Here is a 16,429-nt window from a genome sequence, read left to right on the forward strand (position 1 = left end):
GTGCCGCCCTGTCCCATGCTGAAAACGTGGGGAAGGGAGGACAACAGCCTGAATATCCTGACATATCATTTCTTGAACACTTCTTTCTTTTACATGACATTGTTTCACAAACTATTTGTATTTAGAGTCAAAGACTGGCAATACGTTTTTTAGTATAGGCCTGTATGTTTTGACAAGATACCACTAGGACTGCGTTATTATTATTTACTGGTCGTAGCTTGCTCCCATCTTTGGATTTAGGATTAGATAGGTGTTTTTCAAGCCCTTTTGGAGGTTCAATAAACACCCTTGATCTGTGGTCACTTGTGTCTGTCTTACTGTTGATACCATGCCTTCCTTACAGTATATACCAAATCTTGCTCCCTTTAATTTCTAATTCACACGAAGCCCTCTTGTTAGACCGCACGTTCCAACCTACACCTGTGGCCTAGCACCCATGTATTTTTCCCCAAGTGGTTTACCTGAATTCTGCTGGATGAATCTTAATCTGAGGTCTCACTGGTCACACAAACACTCAGTATGCCCCCTGAGACACCCCCAAATCCTCCTTGGTCTGGGAGCCCTGTGTTGTCTTGAAGCTGGATGTGTGTGGTCCACTGGCTGGTAGCAGAAAACGGCGGAAAACGCACTCCCCACTTTTCGCAGAAAACTGAAAACCTCATTCCTTGCGAAATATCCGTGAAACTCTCAGGAATCCATGTAAATATACTGCATTGCTAATGTATACATATCCACTGTAAATTCTGTATTTTATGTAATTACTGTATCCTATGTAACTAAGATATTGTCTGTAACAAGCGCCACGATGCCTCCGGGCTGACGTGCGCTCTATAAATCTGAATAAAATAAAAAATAAAATAAATATGCAATTCTAGTGGGGTTGCCAGAGCCAGATATGACTGGTTTATGAATGTTGTCAGCCATTCATGCCTGAACCCAGAGCAGAGAGATAACCTGTGGAATTTAAATGTGGCAGTCGCCCAGGAGATTGCGTGGCCACCAAAGGTTTAAAATAACGTATCCTTGTTAAGGGGGACATAGTCACCCTCCTCCTCCCCCAACCCCATAATCTCCCATAGGTACCCTAACCTAGTGATAGGTCCCTAAGCACAGACCAGATGCCGATCTTAAGAGACACTGTCCTCGAGGGGACGTTTTGGCCATGTCTGCAGACATCAGACTTCAACTGAGGAAAGGGAACTTGGTTCCGGTGTTCAGATCCCCCGACCGGGCAGATGCAATGGATTCACGACCCCTGGAGGATAATCTGCTCCCAGGCCCTGCACAAGGCTAACATAAAAGAACTACCAGAGACTGAGAGCAATGGCAACGGGCAGTCAGAGGTCTGTGGTTGTTACCCAAAGTACAAAACAAACTACAACACGAAGAGAACCAAGAGCAACACTGGGACTCAGAGCAGTCGATTCCATCATCTGAACCTGCCTGCACTGGGGCCTACCCCAAATCTCATCTCCAGCAGCAGTCTTTCTCATGTGGCGACATAGCAGTCCATGCTTGAAGATGCTCTTCTGCGGCATGTGAACCGCCGCTGGACCATCGGAATATAGGAATAGTCAGTGAGGTTCCCTACACTCAGCTTGCCTTCAGAAAGGCATCCGACCAGGCAACATCAGGACCACTAGCCTGCTCAACAAATCATAGGACTGCATGTCTGTTACACCATTTCCTATGAGAGACTGTTTGCTGAGCATTCCTGAGATACAGACTGTCAAACGTAGTCTCAAACATGGCTGACCCGAATCAACTGTGTCTGGAAAAAACGCCTGAAGACTTGCTCAGCCCTAATTACTGACTTTTAACTTCCAGAAATACCATGTTTGCCTTTTATGAAATATAAAGTTTATTTTGTGTGACCAGGTCACCTGTTAATTGCCTGTATAAGATGTCTGGGGACCTCTATGGGACAGGAAATGGCCCACCTGCTCTATAACAAGTCCCCTGAACACGCTTGGTCAAGTATCCCCTACAGCTACCCAGTCCTTCCTTGGTTGAGTCAGAGATACAGCTCGTTCCTAGAGTACTGAATGGACTTCAGATTTGTCTGGGGAAATATGTTTTATGGGTGTGGAGAACAAGGCTGCATCTTTAGTCCTGAGACAACTCTTGAACCCCAGGGAGAAAATCCAGAGAAAAATTGGTGCAGATTCCATGTTTTACATATGAAACAATAGCAAATGTTTTCCAAGTTCCCTGGCACCCGGATCCTTGTCCATGCATGCATGCATGTAGACAGGAGCAAAAAAATTCAGCACATGCAGGATATGCAACCTCCATCATGGATCCCAGCCCAGAGGAAATCTTAGAATAGACTCTGAAATCACAATGTGAACACTCATTCCACATAGTATCATCAGAGCTGAAAAACTCACAGACGCACATGAAGCTGCATCTTAAGGTCTGCAGGCCACTATGTTTACACCACCCGATATCAACATGGCGGACATAGGGAGTCTGCAGGCCACCAGGTTTACACCACCTGATTCCAACATGGCGGAAACCTTATTTGTAACCTCGGGCCATGGGAGCTGGTGCATGGGCTGGTCCGCACCACATTTGCAGGAAGGCCCAGCCACCGGCTGTAGAAATGGGGGAGGGAGTTGAACCAATAAGCCAAGGTCAACCAGAGTTGAGGAGTGGGAAAGCGAGTAAGCTAAGCCAGTGGAGGCAAGGCTTGGTTGAAGTCAGTAGTCAATAGCTAGAAGCAGAAAAGAACTTCGTGGGTCCATTTTCCCTGTGAGCATGAACTGAATATAGCAATAGCTACCTTGTTCTCCATCATCCACTTCACAAAGAAATAGTCATACGGCTCGTCGCTGTCTTCGGGAGGCGGCACCTCGGCTCCTGGAAGAGAACACATGGAATCAGTGCAGAGCAGAGTTTCATGAGGAAGGCCCAATGGGGACGGACTACATCCAACCACTTCCTACCATTCTAAGCATTACGGGTGTGACATTGCGGATATTGTGGACATTTCAATAACCTTTACTAACGCCAGAAGTGAGAAACAGTTTGGTCCATGATCGAAGCTAAACAAATGACCACAGGCATTCATCTCTGCATTAGCACCATGTTCTTACCGACTAAGGTTAAACTATGGGCTTGTTAGCTTTCCCGTTTTCACTTAGAACAAGTCATGTCTGTCTAGTTTACAAGAAGACAGGCTCCTCTTCAGAAACAGAATGTCCATAATTTGGTTCAGGAAATTACTGCTGCGATTAGAGAAAATTGTAAACTTCTCTCCCGCACAACACCAGTCACACGCTGTCATAATACGTGTGCACCTGCGTTTGAACACTGTGCCCCATTTGCATGCATTTCCCAGGCGTAGAAGGAGCATCGCTGCTTTCCTTCACCCCTTGACCGTGGAAGAGCACTGGTGTTACTCCTGCATGAGATTTCCATGCAGACGTAAAACCAGTGGATGCCTATAGACTACGTCTTGCATTTGCACCTGGTAAACAGCATGCAGATTCCATTATAAAACATTGCCTGCAAACCGTTATTTGCAGGCATTGCTTTATACTTTAGAAAATGGTGAGTAAAAGTGAAGAGTCTCCTTGTGAAGAATAGATCAAGGCAAAATCGCCTTTACTCTTCACGCTGCTTTATAAAATGATGAAAATAGCATGCACATGGCCCAAGAGCATGACAGTCCCCTGCATGGAAGTTGCACTTTTTACAAAATTCCCCCAAATGTTCATTCAGTTATTTGAGCAGAGCATGCACGCTGCGATTAAGCCTGAGATGTCGGCACTTCTCCCCAGGGGGACCGCCAACCCATATGGCCAGAGAGGTGAGGCTGCTATTCGATACTCCCCCTGTGGGTGGTATTCAGCAGGAGGATCTCATGGGCAGAGACTCCCTCTTGGGGATCAGGGAGGACATTTCTGGAGAACGCGGTACAACACCCTCAAATTTCACCCACTTCCTTTACCTTGCCTGAGTCTGTCAGGCCCACCTCCTTCACACCCCCTTGTCTCATGCCACACACCTCCATGTTACACTCTTCCATGTATGTCTGCAAGGTTGATGAAGCAGCAGGTACTGAGACGATGAAGAGCCGGGCTGACTGGACTAACACCACCAGTGGAGACACAGACGAGGAGGCATGCCAAGCCCTCCAGGGAATTTGAAATCGCAGCCTAGATTTCAACATCCATTAAAGATAAAAAAAGTTAAGATGGACTTGGGAGTCAGACCCTCCCTGAGGTAGCGCAAGCAAGGACAGCCCACTTGGGAAGGAGATGAAGCTGCTGACCGGGACGCGAGAGGGAGAATCCAGGTGTCCCTTCCGGTCCGCCCTGGAAAGCCGCCGAACCATGCAGTGGCTGTGAGACATGCAGCCCACCCAAGAAAAAATGCTGCGGAGCCGCTGCAAGCTCTGTGAAAGGAGGAGAAAAATTAGGAAGGCCCTCAGAGACGTCAGAAGAGCCGAGAGTGGCAGAAAAGATCCGACAGCAACCCAGAAAGTACATGGGCTGTCTTGCGTGTATTAGCATTATATGTTGTTGGGTCATTTTTAAATGAATATCGTGTTAACCTGTTATGAAACCTGTGTGATCTACGTATTTATTCACATGTTAATGTTATTTCATCATCATTACAGTGTAAATAGGTTGCCAATTTTATGGTGTAAAAAAAAAAAAAGGACACATAGCATTCTGTACTCTACATGCAGCATTCCATTTCTGGTAGACATGGAGTGTAGAGTGTGGAATGCGGAGTGTGGAATGCGGAGTGTGGAAAGTGATAAGAATGACGCACAAAGGAAAGCTGTTGGGGCATTTGGAGTTAACAGTGTTGAGGAGCCGGTGGGCGTTCATGAGATCTGCAAATAAAGAAAGATTTGCTATCTTACATACCCCTATCTACCTGGAACTGTGCAACTGGTTGATGGCATTCCTTTTCCAGAACCTCTCCATATTCTCATGGCATCTTTTCTCTCATGCGTTTTCTGAATCAACTCTATGCAATAGCCCTGGGTTATTATGTCTAACACCCACTGATTGGATGTTATTCCCCCCTGCCGCAGTGTAGCTGAAAGATGTTATGTGACCTATTGGAGAAGCATGGCCAGGGGACCTGTATCTTTGAGTCATTGCTTAGAGGAGGAGGAAACTCCTTGTGAGGTTTGTCCTCTTGCTCTTGGCTTTCCTCTGCATTTGTGTCTTTAGGGTGCAACATAGGAGTAGTATTGCTGAGGGTGTGAACCAGAGCACCTATTGGACCCTGTTTGGGTACGTTGCGTAGTTGGTTGGATATATGGTGGGGCTGGAAAGAACTGCTGGTTTGCAGGGGCAACCACTTGCCCGATTGATTATACCTGAGATCAGATTGATTATACCTGATATATGACCCAGTGTTTTCAGGAGTATCATGGTCTCTTATCGCCTCATCCACTGCCTTTCCAAATAGCTGAGACCCCTCCACCAGTGTATCTAACAGGGTAGCTTGTGTCCCCCTTAATCTGGCAGGTTGCTTGATGATGGCTGCCCCCGCTATCTGTCACCATGCTGTTCCTGCAGAATTAAGACAATTTTTAGTTATGGCATTGGCTGTCTGTTTTCCTTCCTGTATTATCTTTTGGAAAGCCCCTGCAGGCTAAGTAGGAATGTATTTCCCCAACTCTTCCATATTATCTGTTAGGAAAGATTTCTCCTTCTCCTGCTTTCCCTCCATAGACATAAATGGGACACTGCATTTTGCTATTGTGTTGAACCTTTCCTGAAATTTGGAGGCAAGGCCTCTTTTGCTTCACTTACCTTGCTGAGCACATCTGTTTTAGGGGGGGACTAATTAGTCCCTATGGCTATCAGTGCAGGAAAACACTCCATCGTAAAATTCCTTTTGTTTTTCCCTTCTGTGAAGTGTGGTAGAGACACTTTGTGTCCCTGTTTTGTCTTTGGCACCTTTGAGATTACTTGCATGATGTGTCCAGTGTTCGGATCCTACCCGCCTGTTACCCAGCACGGCTATATGCACCCATTAATAAACGTTGTTCATTGCCTAACTACCATGTTAAACCCACAAACTGCCATGGCATTCATTTAGCTGTTTTACTGCTGAAATTTTGAACCAAACAAATTTCATGTTCCGGTCTGGGTTAAACCAGTTGATGCATTCTGGTAGATGTATGCTGTCCAAAAGCAGAAGGCTGGGGAGGTATACTAATACCTCCATTTGCAACAAGCTGCCACCAGCTGGAGAGACCCTGATTGCATTCACCTGTTGCAAGCGCATGCAGGCTACGCTGCTGAGAGCCTTAGAAACCTTAATTGCAATCCAATGAAGCAAGCTACTGATGCCTGGACTGGGCTTAATTGGACACAGCTGCCTCAGACTGTAATCGGCTCCCCCCTGTTGGGCTGTGGGCTGGGAGGACTTCATAAACTCCCTTTGAGGAGTAGCAGTTGTTATATCAACTGCCCACAGTGGGAGTTCCTGTGTGTGTTTTTAACCTTTCCATGCTATTTTGCTTTTGGCTACTGAATCCTACCTGCTGTAGCTGCTTTTTAGCGACTGTCCTGTTTGCTGTTAAAGTTAATGATTTGACTGACAGTATTTGTGCTGCTTTTCCAACTTTCTTGTAACACCCTGTTTTGCTGTGAGCACCCTCTCTCCCCCGCTCACAGACTGTTTCTGCCATGGCTGCTCCCCTCTCTTTCTCTCTGCAATCAAAGTTTCATGCTTTACTGTCATTTTCTACTGTTTTCCAATCTAATATAATATATATATATCTATATATAGATATATATATATTCACATATATATATTCACACAATAACATTAATTTCAACCTCCCCTTTATGGTTCAAATTAAAACTGAAAACCCCCTGAAATTCGACAGTTATGGTAACCTAAGCCCCCAAGCCTGCCACCGCCCCTGTGCACTGCTACCACTAACACCCAGACCATGAAAGATGTCATCTCAAATGTCACTGATGACATCACTGACAACGTCACATGTTTAGTCTCTTTGTTTTCTTTCCCTGCCATATATATATATATATATGTACATTCAGTAAAAAAACGTTGTTAAAGGAATGTTATACTTCACAGCGAAACCAAAAAACACTGCACATTCCCCCATTATAGTAAGCTAAGCAACCATAACTCGCACCATCTACGCGCATTGCTAAAACTAACTCCCAGGACATCAAAGATGACATCACAAACACAAACAGGCCTGGGGGCTTAGGTTACTGTAGAGAATTGCGTGTTTGCTCACGCTCTGTGCCTCGCTGCGGTCACGCGTGCCTTGTTTATGTTCGAGAGGGTAGCTGCCGCGGGACCGCAGTGAGGAAGTTGGAGACAGAGTGAGAGGCAGGTGTTGGCTCTGTGGGGGCTCTTCAATAAACACACTTGAGCTCACCTGAACCAGTGCATCTTCATCCTTTCACTGGCGACGAGGATGGCGGGGAGCCCCCACAGAGCAAGGGCAGCAGGGGCCGCTGCTTTCCGGAGCGAAGCGGAAGCGAAGGGCGGAGCAGCTGTAGGCCGCCCCTGCAGTACAGCCTGATCGTACTGCGGCAAATTGGGGCCGCGCTGCCGGGAGTGCAAGGCGGCGCTGCGGTGCTGCAGGGAGACAGTCTCCCTGGTGCTGCTTCAGGCCTCGAGGCCGTGCTGAGGCAGAGGCGGAAGCGATACTGTTTGGGACCCGCCCAACCAGCTCCCATTGGATACTGAGGTGAGGAGCAGACAGAGGGGGGGCACGCCCAGAGGGGGGGGAGGTCCAGGTTTTAAGGAAACAAGCCAAATTGCCATAGAAAACGACCTCAGCAGTAGTTGGTCAGGCAAGGGAGCACCTGCAAATTTCACTGTAAGAAAAAACAGAAAAAAATGAAGTAAAGGATTCAAAAGTTAACAGATTCTTTGGGCACACTTGGCCTGTTTACAAACAGAATTGGCACAAACATATGTACTGAATAAGAATAAGGAAAAGGAACATTTAATACAGCAAGGTACTCAAATAAAAGGGCTGGAGAATGTGTTATTCACCACAGAAAAAAACAGAGTAGTAACCCCACTAACATGGCGGCAGCAAGCATGGCCCCAACGCTGCTTTTTCTATCTGAACCGGGCACTCCGGCAATAAGGTGGGATAGGTGGAAAAGACTGTTTGACACTTACCTCATTGCCATAGGGGGGGAAAAGTTTGCTCTAGCAAGAAAGGAGGCCATATTGCTCCACAATTTGGGTACGGAAGGTCGAAGTGTTTATGATGGGCTGCCTGATCCCCCACAAGAACGACAAGGGGATTTAGGTCAGTATTCTGTGGCAGAGAGGAAGGTGGAAATCCATTTTGAAGCTAGAAAAAACATTACGTTTGAGAGACACACACTTTTCCAGAGGGTACAAGATCCACAGGAACCCGTGGAAAACTTTATTGCTGCATTGAGGTCTCTCAGCCACAGTGAGTTTGGGCCGCTAACAGACTCACTTATCAGGGACCAATTGGTCCGATGCACCAATAACATGAAAATTCAGGAGAGACTGTTGTCAAAAGATGTGTCACTGGAGTCAGCTGTGGAAACAGCAAGAAGTATGGAACAGACCCACAAGTACATGTCATCTATGAAAGGCGACAAATAGGAAGGTGAAGTGGCTGCTGTGAGAGGATTTCACAGAGGAGTCGCGAGCAGGGAAATTAAATGCTACAAATGCGGGAGCAATCGCCATATATCTACAAGTCTGTTCTGTCCTGCGAGAAAAATTTCATGTTTGAAGTGCAAAAAGAAGGGACACTTCGCGAGAGTCTGTCGGGAATCTGGACTGGTGCAGAACATTGAGTCTGGTGGAAGAGTACCTGAACAGGAGGAGAATTCAGCAACATTGCAAAACAGCCAGGCAAAACACGTGCTGGAGGTATCGGAGGTTTCACACAAGGGAGGTGCACCGACGGACGTGTTTATAGTCAACGGTAGAGTGGTAACAATGAAGGTGGACAGTGGTTCACCTTGGACCCTGATGTCGAAGGCAACTTTTGAAGGTTGCATGCAGGGTGATGTGAAACTATTAAAGGAGCACAGGATAGAACCTTATGCGTATGGCAATGTGAGAATTGGAGTTTTGGGAAAGTTCCAAGCTTCCATTAAATACAAAGGGAGAAGCTGTGATTCTGAGGTGTATGTTACTCAAGAAGGTTCATCTCTCCTGGGGTGGGATGAACAGCGTAAATTGGGAATTGGAATACAAGCAAGTAATGAGGAACCTATTGCTGTGGCTGAGCTGAGAGACAAATGGGAGAAGGAATATCCAACTGTATTTAAAGAGGAATTGGGGATGCTGAAGGGGTTTGAGCATGAGATAAGGTTAAAGGCTGGCGCCAGTCCTAAGGTGCACAAGGTGAGGCCAGTGCCTCACGATCTGAGCGAGAAACTCAAATTGGAAGTTGAGTCATTGTTGCAGAAAGGAATTATAGAGAAGAGCGAAAGTTCAGAGTGGTTGTCACCGGTGGTGGTCGCTGCTAAGTCAAATGGAGACATTAGACTCTGTGTAGATCTCGGGACCTCAATGGGAACATTTTATTAGATAGACACCCTTTGCCGATTATTGGTGACAAATTGTCAGTGCTAAATGATGCCAAAGTATTTTCATTGATCAATCTTTCTCAGGCATATCATCAGATTCCCCTGAAGGAAGACTGTCAACACTTAACAGCGTTCCTAACAGTTTTTGGAACATTTAGATATTGCAGAATGCCGTTCGGGCTTGCCTCAGCGGCGGCCGTGTTCCAAAGGGCCATGGAAACTGTGATGAATGGAGTAAACAACATTATTGTGTTTCAAGATGATGTGTTAATATATGAAAACTCCATCAGAGAACATGATGAGGTTTTAAAACAAGTGTTAAGTAGATTGAGTGAGGCTGGGTTGACTATGAAAAGAAGCAAATGTAAAATTGCCGTTGACAGGGTGGAGTATCTGGGGCATGAGATCAATAAGCATGGAGTGAAACCTAAGAGGAACTTGGTAGAGGCTGCGAAATGTGCTCCTCCTATGCCAGTAGATAAGGAGCAAGTGAGATCCTTTTTAGGTTTAGCCGAATATTATCATAGATTTGTGAAGGATTTTGCTATAGTGTCCACACCTCCCAGAATGATACTCAAGAAGGGTGCAAAGTTTGAATGGACTTCAGAATGTGATGCAGCTTTTGATTGTATTAAGCAGGCGGTGAGTGAAGCACCATCAACTGGAAGGTTTGATCCAAAAGATAGAATTGTCTTAGTAGTTGATGAAAGCATGTTGGGGTTAGGTACGACTTTGGTACAATATGACAGGGACAACATAGAAAGAGTCATTGCATTTGCCTCTAGGGCGCTTAAGGGTGCGGAATGCAAGTACTCCGTTATCGAAAGAGAAACGTTGGCAATGGTTTGGGCCGTGAGTCACTTTAAATATTTCTTGTGGGGGGGCAGATTCATAGTCAGGTCGGACCACAAACCCATGGTGCAGCTTTTTGAGAGCAGTAGGTAGGCTATGGGTTCCCCCAGGATAGGTAGGTGGGGCTTGGGACTTCAAAATTATAATTTTGAGTTAAGTTATCAGCCTGGGAAGAAGAATGTTGTGGCAGATTGCCTGTACAGGCTGCCGGTGGGAAATGTACTAGTAGACAAGGCCGAGAAGGAGGTTGAGAAGGAGTCGGTAGTAGCGGAGATACAAAGTGCCGTTAGTCAGGAAAGGTGGGTACAGGAAGAGGATTTAGATGAGGACCTCAAATTGATCAAAAGGTGGACAGTGATGGGATGGCCGGACAGGAAAGAACTTAATAGTAAATTCAATGTGTGGTGGGAGATGAAGGAAGAGTTGAATTTGTACAAAGACAGGTTAAGGAGGGGACGGTGTATAGTTCCCCCAGAATCTCTTAGATCTGTGTTGGTAGAACTTGCGCATCAGGGACACCCAGGGGAAGGAGCCATGAAAAGGAAATTAAGACTGAGCTATTGGTGGCCAGGGATTGACAGGAGGGCGGAGAGGTATGTCAAGCATTGTATGGCTTGCCAAACTAGTGACAAGTGCAGAGTTGTAAGAGAAACTCCATTAGTCCCCAACGTCATACCTGATCAGCCTTGGACCAAGTTGGCGGTGGACATTATGGGTCCGGTAGCAGGATTAGGTGAAGGCCTGAGATTTTTGTTTGTTGTGGTGGACTTTCACTCTAAATGGATTGAGTGGGAAGCGGTCAAAGAAGTCACGGCTAAGGAACTGATTGCGTTCCTAGAAAAAGTTTTCCCCAAAGAAGGAGTTCCCGCCGAAATTGTGTCAGATAATGGAGTACAATTTGTGTCTGAGGCCATGAGGAAGTTTCTAACTAGTTATGGAATAAAACACACTAGGACAGGGCTGTATAATCCCAAGGCTAATGTACTCGTAGAGAGAGTCAATAGATATCTGAAAGAGGGTTTGCAAATGGCCATGAGGTTGAGACAACCCTGTAGGGAAGTGTTGAGTATGTTAACTTGGAATTATGTAACCACTCCACATTCGGTGGCGGGAGTTTCTCCGTTTGTGTCCATTAAGGGAAGAGAGCCGGGGACAAGACTCTGTCCTGGATGGCTAGGAATGGCCAGAGTTGTTCAAGTTGACAGGGACCGCATTATGAAACTTATTAGCTCGAATCAGGAAAGAAACAAGGAGTTGTTTGATGATAAGATGAGGGTGAAAGATCGTGAATGGAAGGTTGGGGAGTGGGTTTATGTCAAAAACCCCAGGCTGGTGAATAAATGTGTGGAAAGTAGATTCCTGGGTCAGAAAAAGATATGCACAATAAAAGGGAGTGTGGTCATCCTAGAAGGGGGAGAAGTGTGGTCCAAAGGAAGATTGGCAAGAGCTGTGGATTCGAAAGAGGAGTGTAACAGTACAATAGCGGTGGATTCGAAAGAGGAGTGTAACGGTGCAGCGGCTTTGCGGGTTGATAATAAAAATGCCGGCGGGGTGGTGGGGGAAGACTTAAATGGGGAAGGTTCCCATAGGACAAGATCAAAGCCAGCGTGGATGAAAGACTATGAGTGTTAAGGCACTGCTAGAACCAGTGCTAGATTTTTCCATTAGCAGCTTCTTCATTTATCACTTTGTAATTTTGGGTTTGCAAAATTAGACCACATGTTTTATGTTTTTATAGTGATTCTTATAGTATTGATAGTGTATTATTTAGGGTTAGGAATGTTCTGGTTACTTTGTTACTTTATTCTCTGTGAAGGGGAAGATGTGTAGAGAATTGCGTGTTTGCTCATGCTCTGTGCCTCGCTGCGGTCACGCGAGCCTTGTGTATGTTCGAGAGGGTAGCTGCCGCGGGACCACAGTGAGACAGTTGGAGACAGAGTGAGAGGCAGGTGTTGGCTCTCTGGGGGCTCTTCAATAAACACACTTGAGCTCACCTGAACCAGTGCGTCTTCATCCTTTCAGTTACCACAACTGTCGAATTTTCGGTTTTAATTTGAACCATAAAGGGGAGGTTGAAAATATTTTTTTAGTGAACTGCACAGGTTTTTGGTAGGGCAACTTAACCATAACGTCCCCTCAACAAAGTTTTTTTTGTAGTGAATTTTACAGGTTTTTGGGGGGGCAACTTAATCATGACAGTGTGTCAAAGAAGGTGTTGTGTGGAATGTACACTGTGATGATGTGATTTTGGGAGATATGTAGTACAATCTACGTACTTGATATACATTTAACATAGAACATACATAACCACCTCCCTATTGATAATAGAAAGGGACGGACTGAGCGCCTGTTTGCGGACGGGCGCGGAGAGGATCAACATTATCCAAAGAGGCGAGGGGTATTTGAAAATGTATTATTGTCTTACACAAAAAGTGTACAACGTAGAAGAAGGACATAAAGATATTATGAGTAGTAATAAGTAAATATGGAAACCTGAAGATGTGAAAAGAAAAGGACACATTTAATAAGCATGTAGAATGAAATGGATGGTACCATAAAAAAAAAAGGATGCCTCCATCGTAATCAATTCACAGAAAGTCGGCAGCCTGGAACGACAGTGGACAGTCGCAGTAGGAAGAATGGACATTACATCAAAATAGTGAGTGGAAGCCATTTTTTTGTATGTGTGTGTTTTTTCTTTGTATGTGGTGCAGAAATAATTTCTTTCTGTTCTTTTAACTCAGAAATGGCTAGTACTTTGGAGTGGCTAGAGGAGTATTTTCCGCATGGGGAAATGTCTGAAGACAGCGAGAATAATGGTATGCATTGCTCTGCAAATGTAAAATAATGACCAGTATTTTATAGGCATTTAACATATGTATATATTTTTTTAACAGACCAGGAAAGAAAAGAAGAAAGGACAACAAACGAAATAGGAGAAGATAGGATAAAAAGGATTGAGCAGAAAATGGACATTTTGAACGAGAATTTTAAAAGTTTACGAGAGTTTGTGGAGGACTGTGTGAGGAAAGTTTTGTTACCATTGCCCCACCTGTACCTGCCCCGCTTCTCCATTCCCTGGTGAACCATCCCTAAACTTTGAAGAGGAAAATAGACGTTTTGACGAAATATCCATCCCTTCTTCCCCTCACAAATCTTCAGCCCGTGCTGATTCCTAATTCCCCCATATTTGTGTCAGTGTCCTCTTCCCCCGCTATTTCTTTGGACTGAAGTGCGTGTGTGTGTTCGGAATGTTTGTGTACAGTAGTTGTAGTGAAAGAGTGAGTAAAAAATGTTTTTTTTAAAAAAGCAAAGACGTTAAATGTTCGCAAACAGAGCGCCTGTTTGACCTATACGTAAGGAATGGAATGCGGGTGCTGTAAAGGCAGTACACCTACCCTTACTAATGTCAAGTAAGAAGGACTTGATGCTTGACCGCACCATCTGTTGAAGTTGTGCGTACATAAACAGAAAGGGGCGTCCTAAGGACATTATACGTCGCCGTACCACTTGTAAATGAGATGAAACATGTTCGTAGAACACACCAGATGTCCGGGATGGCTGTAAATAAGCAAAATGGGAGTCTGTGGACAGTATACCTGTACGTATCAGGCACAGCCAAAATGGTGCCGTCCGTAGAACAGGCACGGTGGCCGGCAAGTTCGTAGGCAAACAAAATGGAGTTGTCCTCAGGACACTGGAACTGTCCGTACAGTGAACATATCATGTATGCACATGCGCAGTACAACCGTAAGTATAGGGAACATCGCGCCTGTCCCTAACTGACCGTCTCACTTGTGTCGCACTTTGAAATTGTTTGAGAACCCGAACACTGTCCGTAGGACACTTGCACGCATGCGCACGTTTGGTACTCTGCATTTGCTGTCCAGCAGACTCCTAATTCTGGCGCGGATGTGTTCAGGACGTCATCATGTGACCGCACCCACACTGAGCGTGTGGACTAATTTGCGCAGTTTGTGTGCTTCCGCAACAGTCCAAAAGAAATTGTAGACATAAGGCAAAGTATTGTAGAGTGTAAAAATATAATTTCACATATCCCAGACAATAGCTGACCTGAGGACTTGATGTGTAAACGTTTTGTACCGCTTTGCAGTGATGAAGACGGTCACGAGGCACACCCCTCCAACCCTACAAATGGCCACACCCCCGAGCGCATCTTCATTGTCCTTCTAGCTATAGCAGATTGAGGTGTACTGCCTTTACTGCTGTAGTGACCAAAAGGAAACTGTTAGGCAGAAACCTGTGCAGTTCCCTCTGGGACCACTACAAAAGATTTAAGACTACAAGTGGTTGGCAGTAAACCCAATTGGTAGCAGTCTGTACCACCCAGATTTACCTGGTAGCTGTGGCTGAGCAGTCAGACTTCTCTCAAGAAGAATTAGGCAGTATACAGAGTATTCACGATAGGTCAAAAGAAGACAGTAGAACAAGCAAACACTGACCAGAGCTTGGTGTAAAAGAGATATAATTATTTATTTAAAAACACATCTAGTTAAACACACTGGCACTAATATCAAGCAGTTCAAAAACACGGTCACTAAAAGATATACACTCCCTTCAACGATTATTAGACAAGTCTTAAGTAAAGCAACACTTATTTTCAGACAGCGGTGAGCGCTTAACGAAGATGGCACTCTAATCAATCGGTTTAAAAGGGAGAGAAAGGCAGAGCAAAGATAGAAACAGATCCCAACACTTTCGGAAGAACACAGTGGGAGAAGAAGGCAGGTTAAAACTGTAAAGTCAAAAAGGCCGGACCCACTCTAAGAGGCTCCGGACGAAATGTGTCCAAGGTCACACGGTTGAAAGTGCCCAAAAGTCTAGCAAAAAGTTCAGAAAGAGTTGGACCAAAAAGAAAGGGACCAGTTAGATGGTCAAGGCGGCCAGCCCAGTCCAGAAGGTTAAGGGATTATTGTTACCTTGTAGCAATCTTTAGAAAGGGAGGCCTGGCGGGGACATTACCTTAAAATGGTGAGAACGCTCCAGCGGGGGCAGTTGTTCCTGGCAGCGGGTGCAAGTCGGTGCTTCGTCCAGAGGAAGAGAGGATCTTGTCGGGGAGGAAAGCAGGGGTCTGTTGCACTGCCAGGGAAGAAACCAGCCGCAGAGTTCTCAATTAAAAGGAGCGGTCCTTTTAGTCGCGGTCCAGTGGTAAGTGGCTATCTGGTCGCGAGGTGCTTGGCACGGGCAATTCGACCACAAGACGTCCTGGGATGCGAGAAAGGAAGGTAAACTGGTTGTGCCCACCAGTCAGGGGAAGAAGACTCTCCAGCCGGGAGATCTCCTCTGTCATTGGGAAGTGGTGAGTCGGTTCAGCAGGGGTCCACACCGGTGGTGTTGTCGTAGCAGGTCGGCTCAGCTTCTCCCTCGTCGGATTTTCAGGTCCTGTGGCGACTTCTGAAGTTCCAGTCCCAAAAGCCCTGCTTTTATGCAGCACACCGCCATTCACTCAGCCTAGCTGTCAATCAAACATGCTAAGTGGTGAGCCGGCCGGCTCACCACTTGGGCCAATCACACAAGAGTGCGACTTGAGTTACCAAGGTAACTCAGTCCAGGGTGCCTAAACCCCCTCCCACGCCCCCTGTGGTACCCAGACAGAGTGGCACCACTTTTGGAGGCTTCTGTGGAGAAGCCCGCCAAAAAGTGGAACAAAGGGCTCGACCTTTGGTTTGGAGTTACAGAGGCGAACACAAACGCCATTTTAAAACCGAGTTCTGGCAGAAAATACCAACCGGTGAATTAATATTAAATAAATAAACCGGCGGTATGTTAGAGGCTATGTTAAAAAGTATCAGCCTCAAACAATGGGAAAATCCCATAGAGATATATTCGCGGTTGAATATAAAAAGTAGTATCCACTGCCACCAGCCAAAACTCGACAAGGGGGGACGGGACAGTGCCCCCTTGAGTAACAGACCCAGGGGCAATCGAATTGCCCCTCCCAGTACGTCCACAATATGATGGTTTGTACTGGTTCTGTTAGTAATTTGGGACTAGTAAAGCCAATG

At 45.8% G+C, this 16,429-nt stretch overlaps 1 protein-coding gene across 5 annotated transcripts in view; it reads right to left on the reverse strand.

The window, feature by feature from the left end:
- Positions 1-16,429, reverse strand: part of KYAT1 (kynurenine aminotransferase 1) — an 825,974-nt gene that overhangs the window by 149,624 nt on the left and 659,921 nt on the right. For all 5 annotated transcript variants that reach the window (XM_069609197.1, XM_069609195.1, XM_069609198.1 and 2 more), the window contains one exon: positions 2,786-2,862. In XM_069609197.1, coding sequence (XP_069465298.1) covers positions 2,786-2,862 — 77 coding nt within the window. The remainder of the gene's footprint in view (positions 1-2,785; positions 2,863-16,429) is intronic.

Source organism: Ambystoma mexicanum, chromosome 8, assembly GCF_040938575.1.
Source record: "Ambystoma mexicanum isolate Mex_15411 chromosome 8, UKY_AmexF1_1, whole genome shotgun sequence".
Classification (NCBI taxonomy): Eukaryota; Metazoa; Chordata; class Amphibia; order Caudata; family Ambystomatidae; genus Ambystoma; species Ambystoma mexicanum.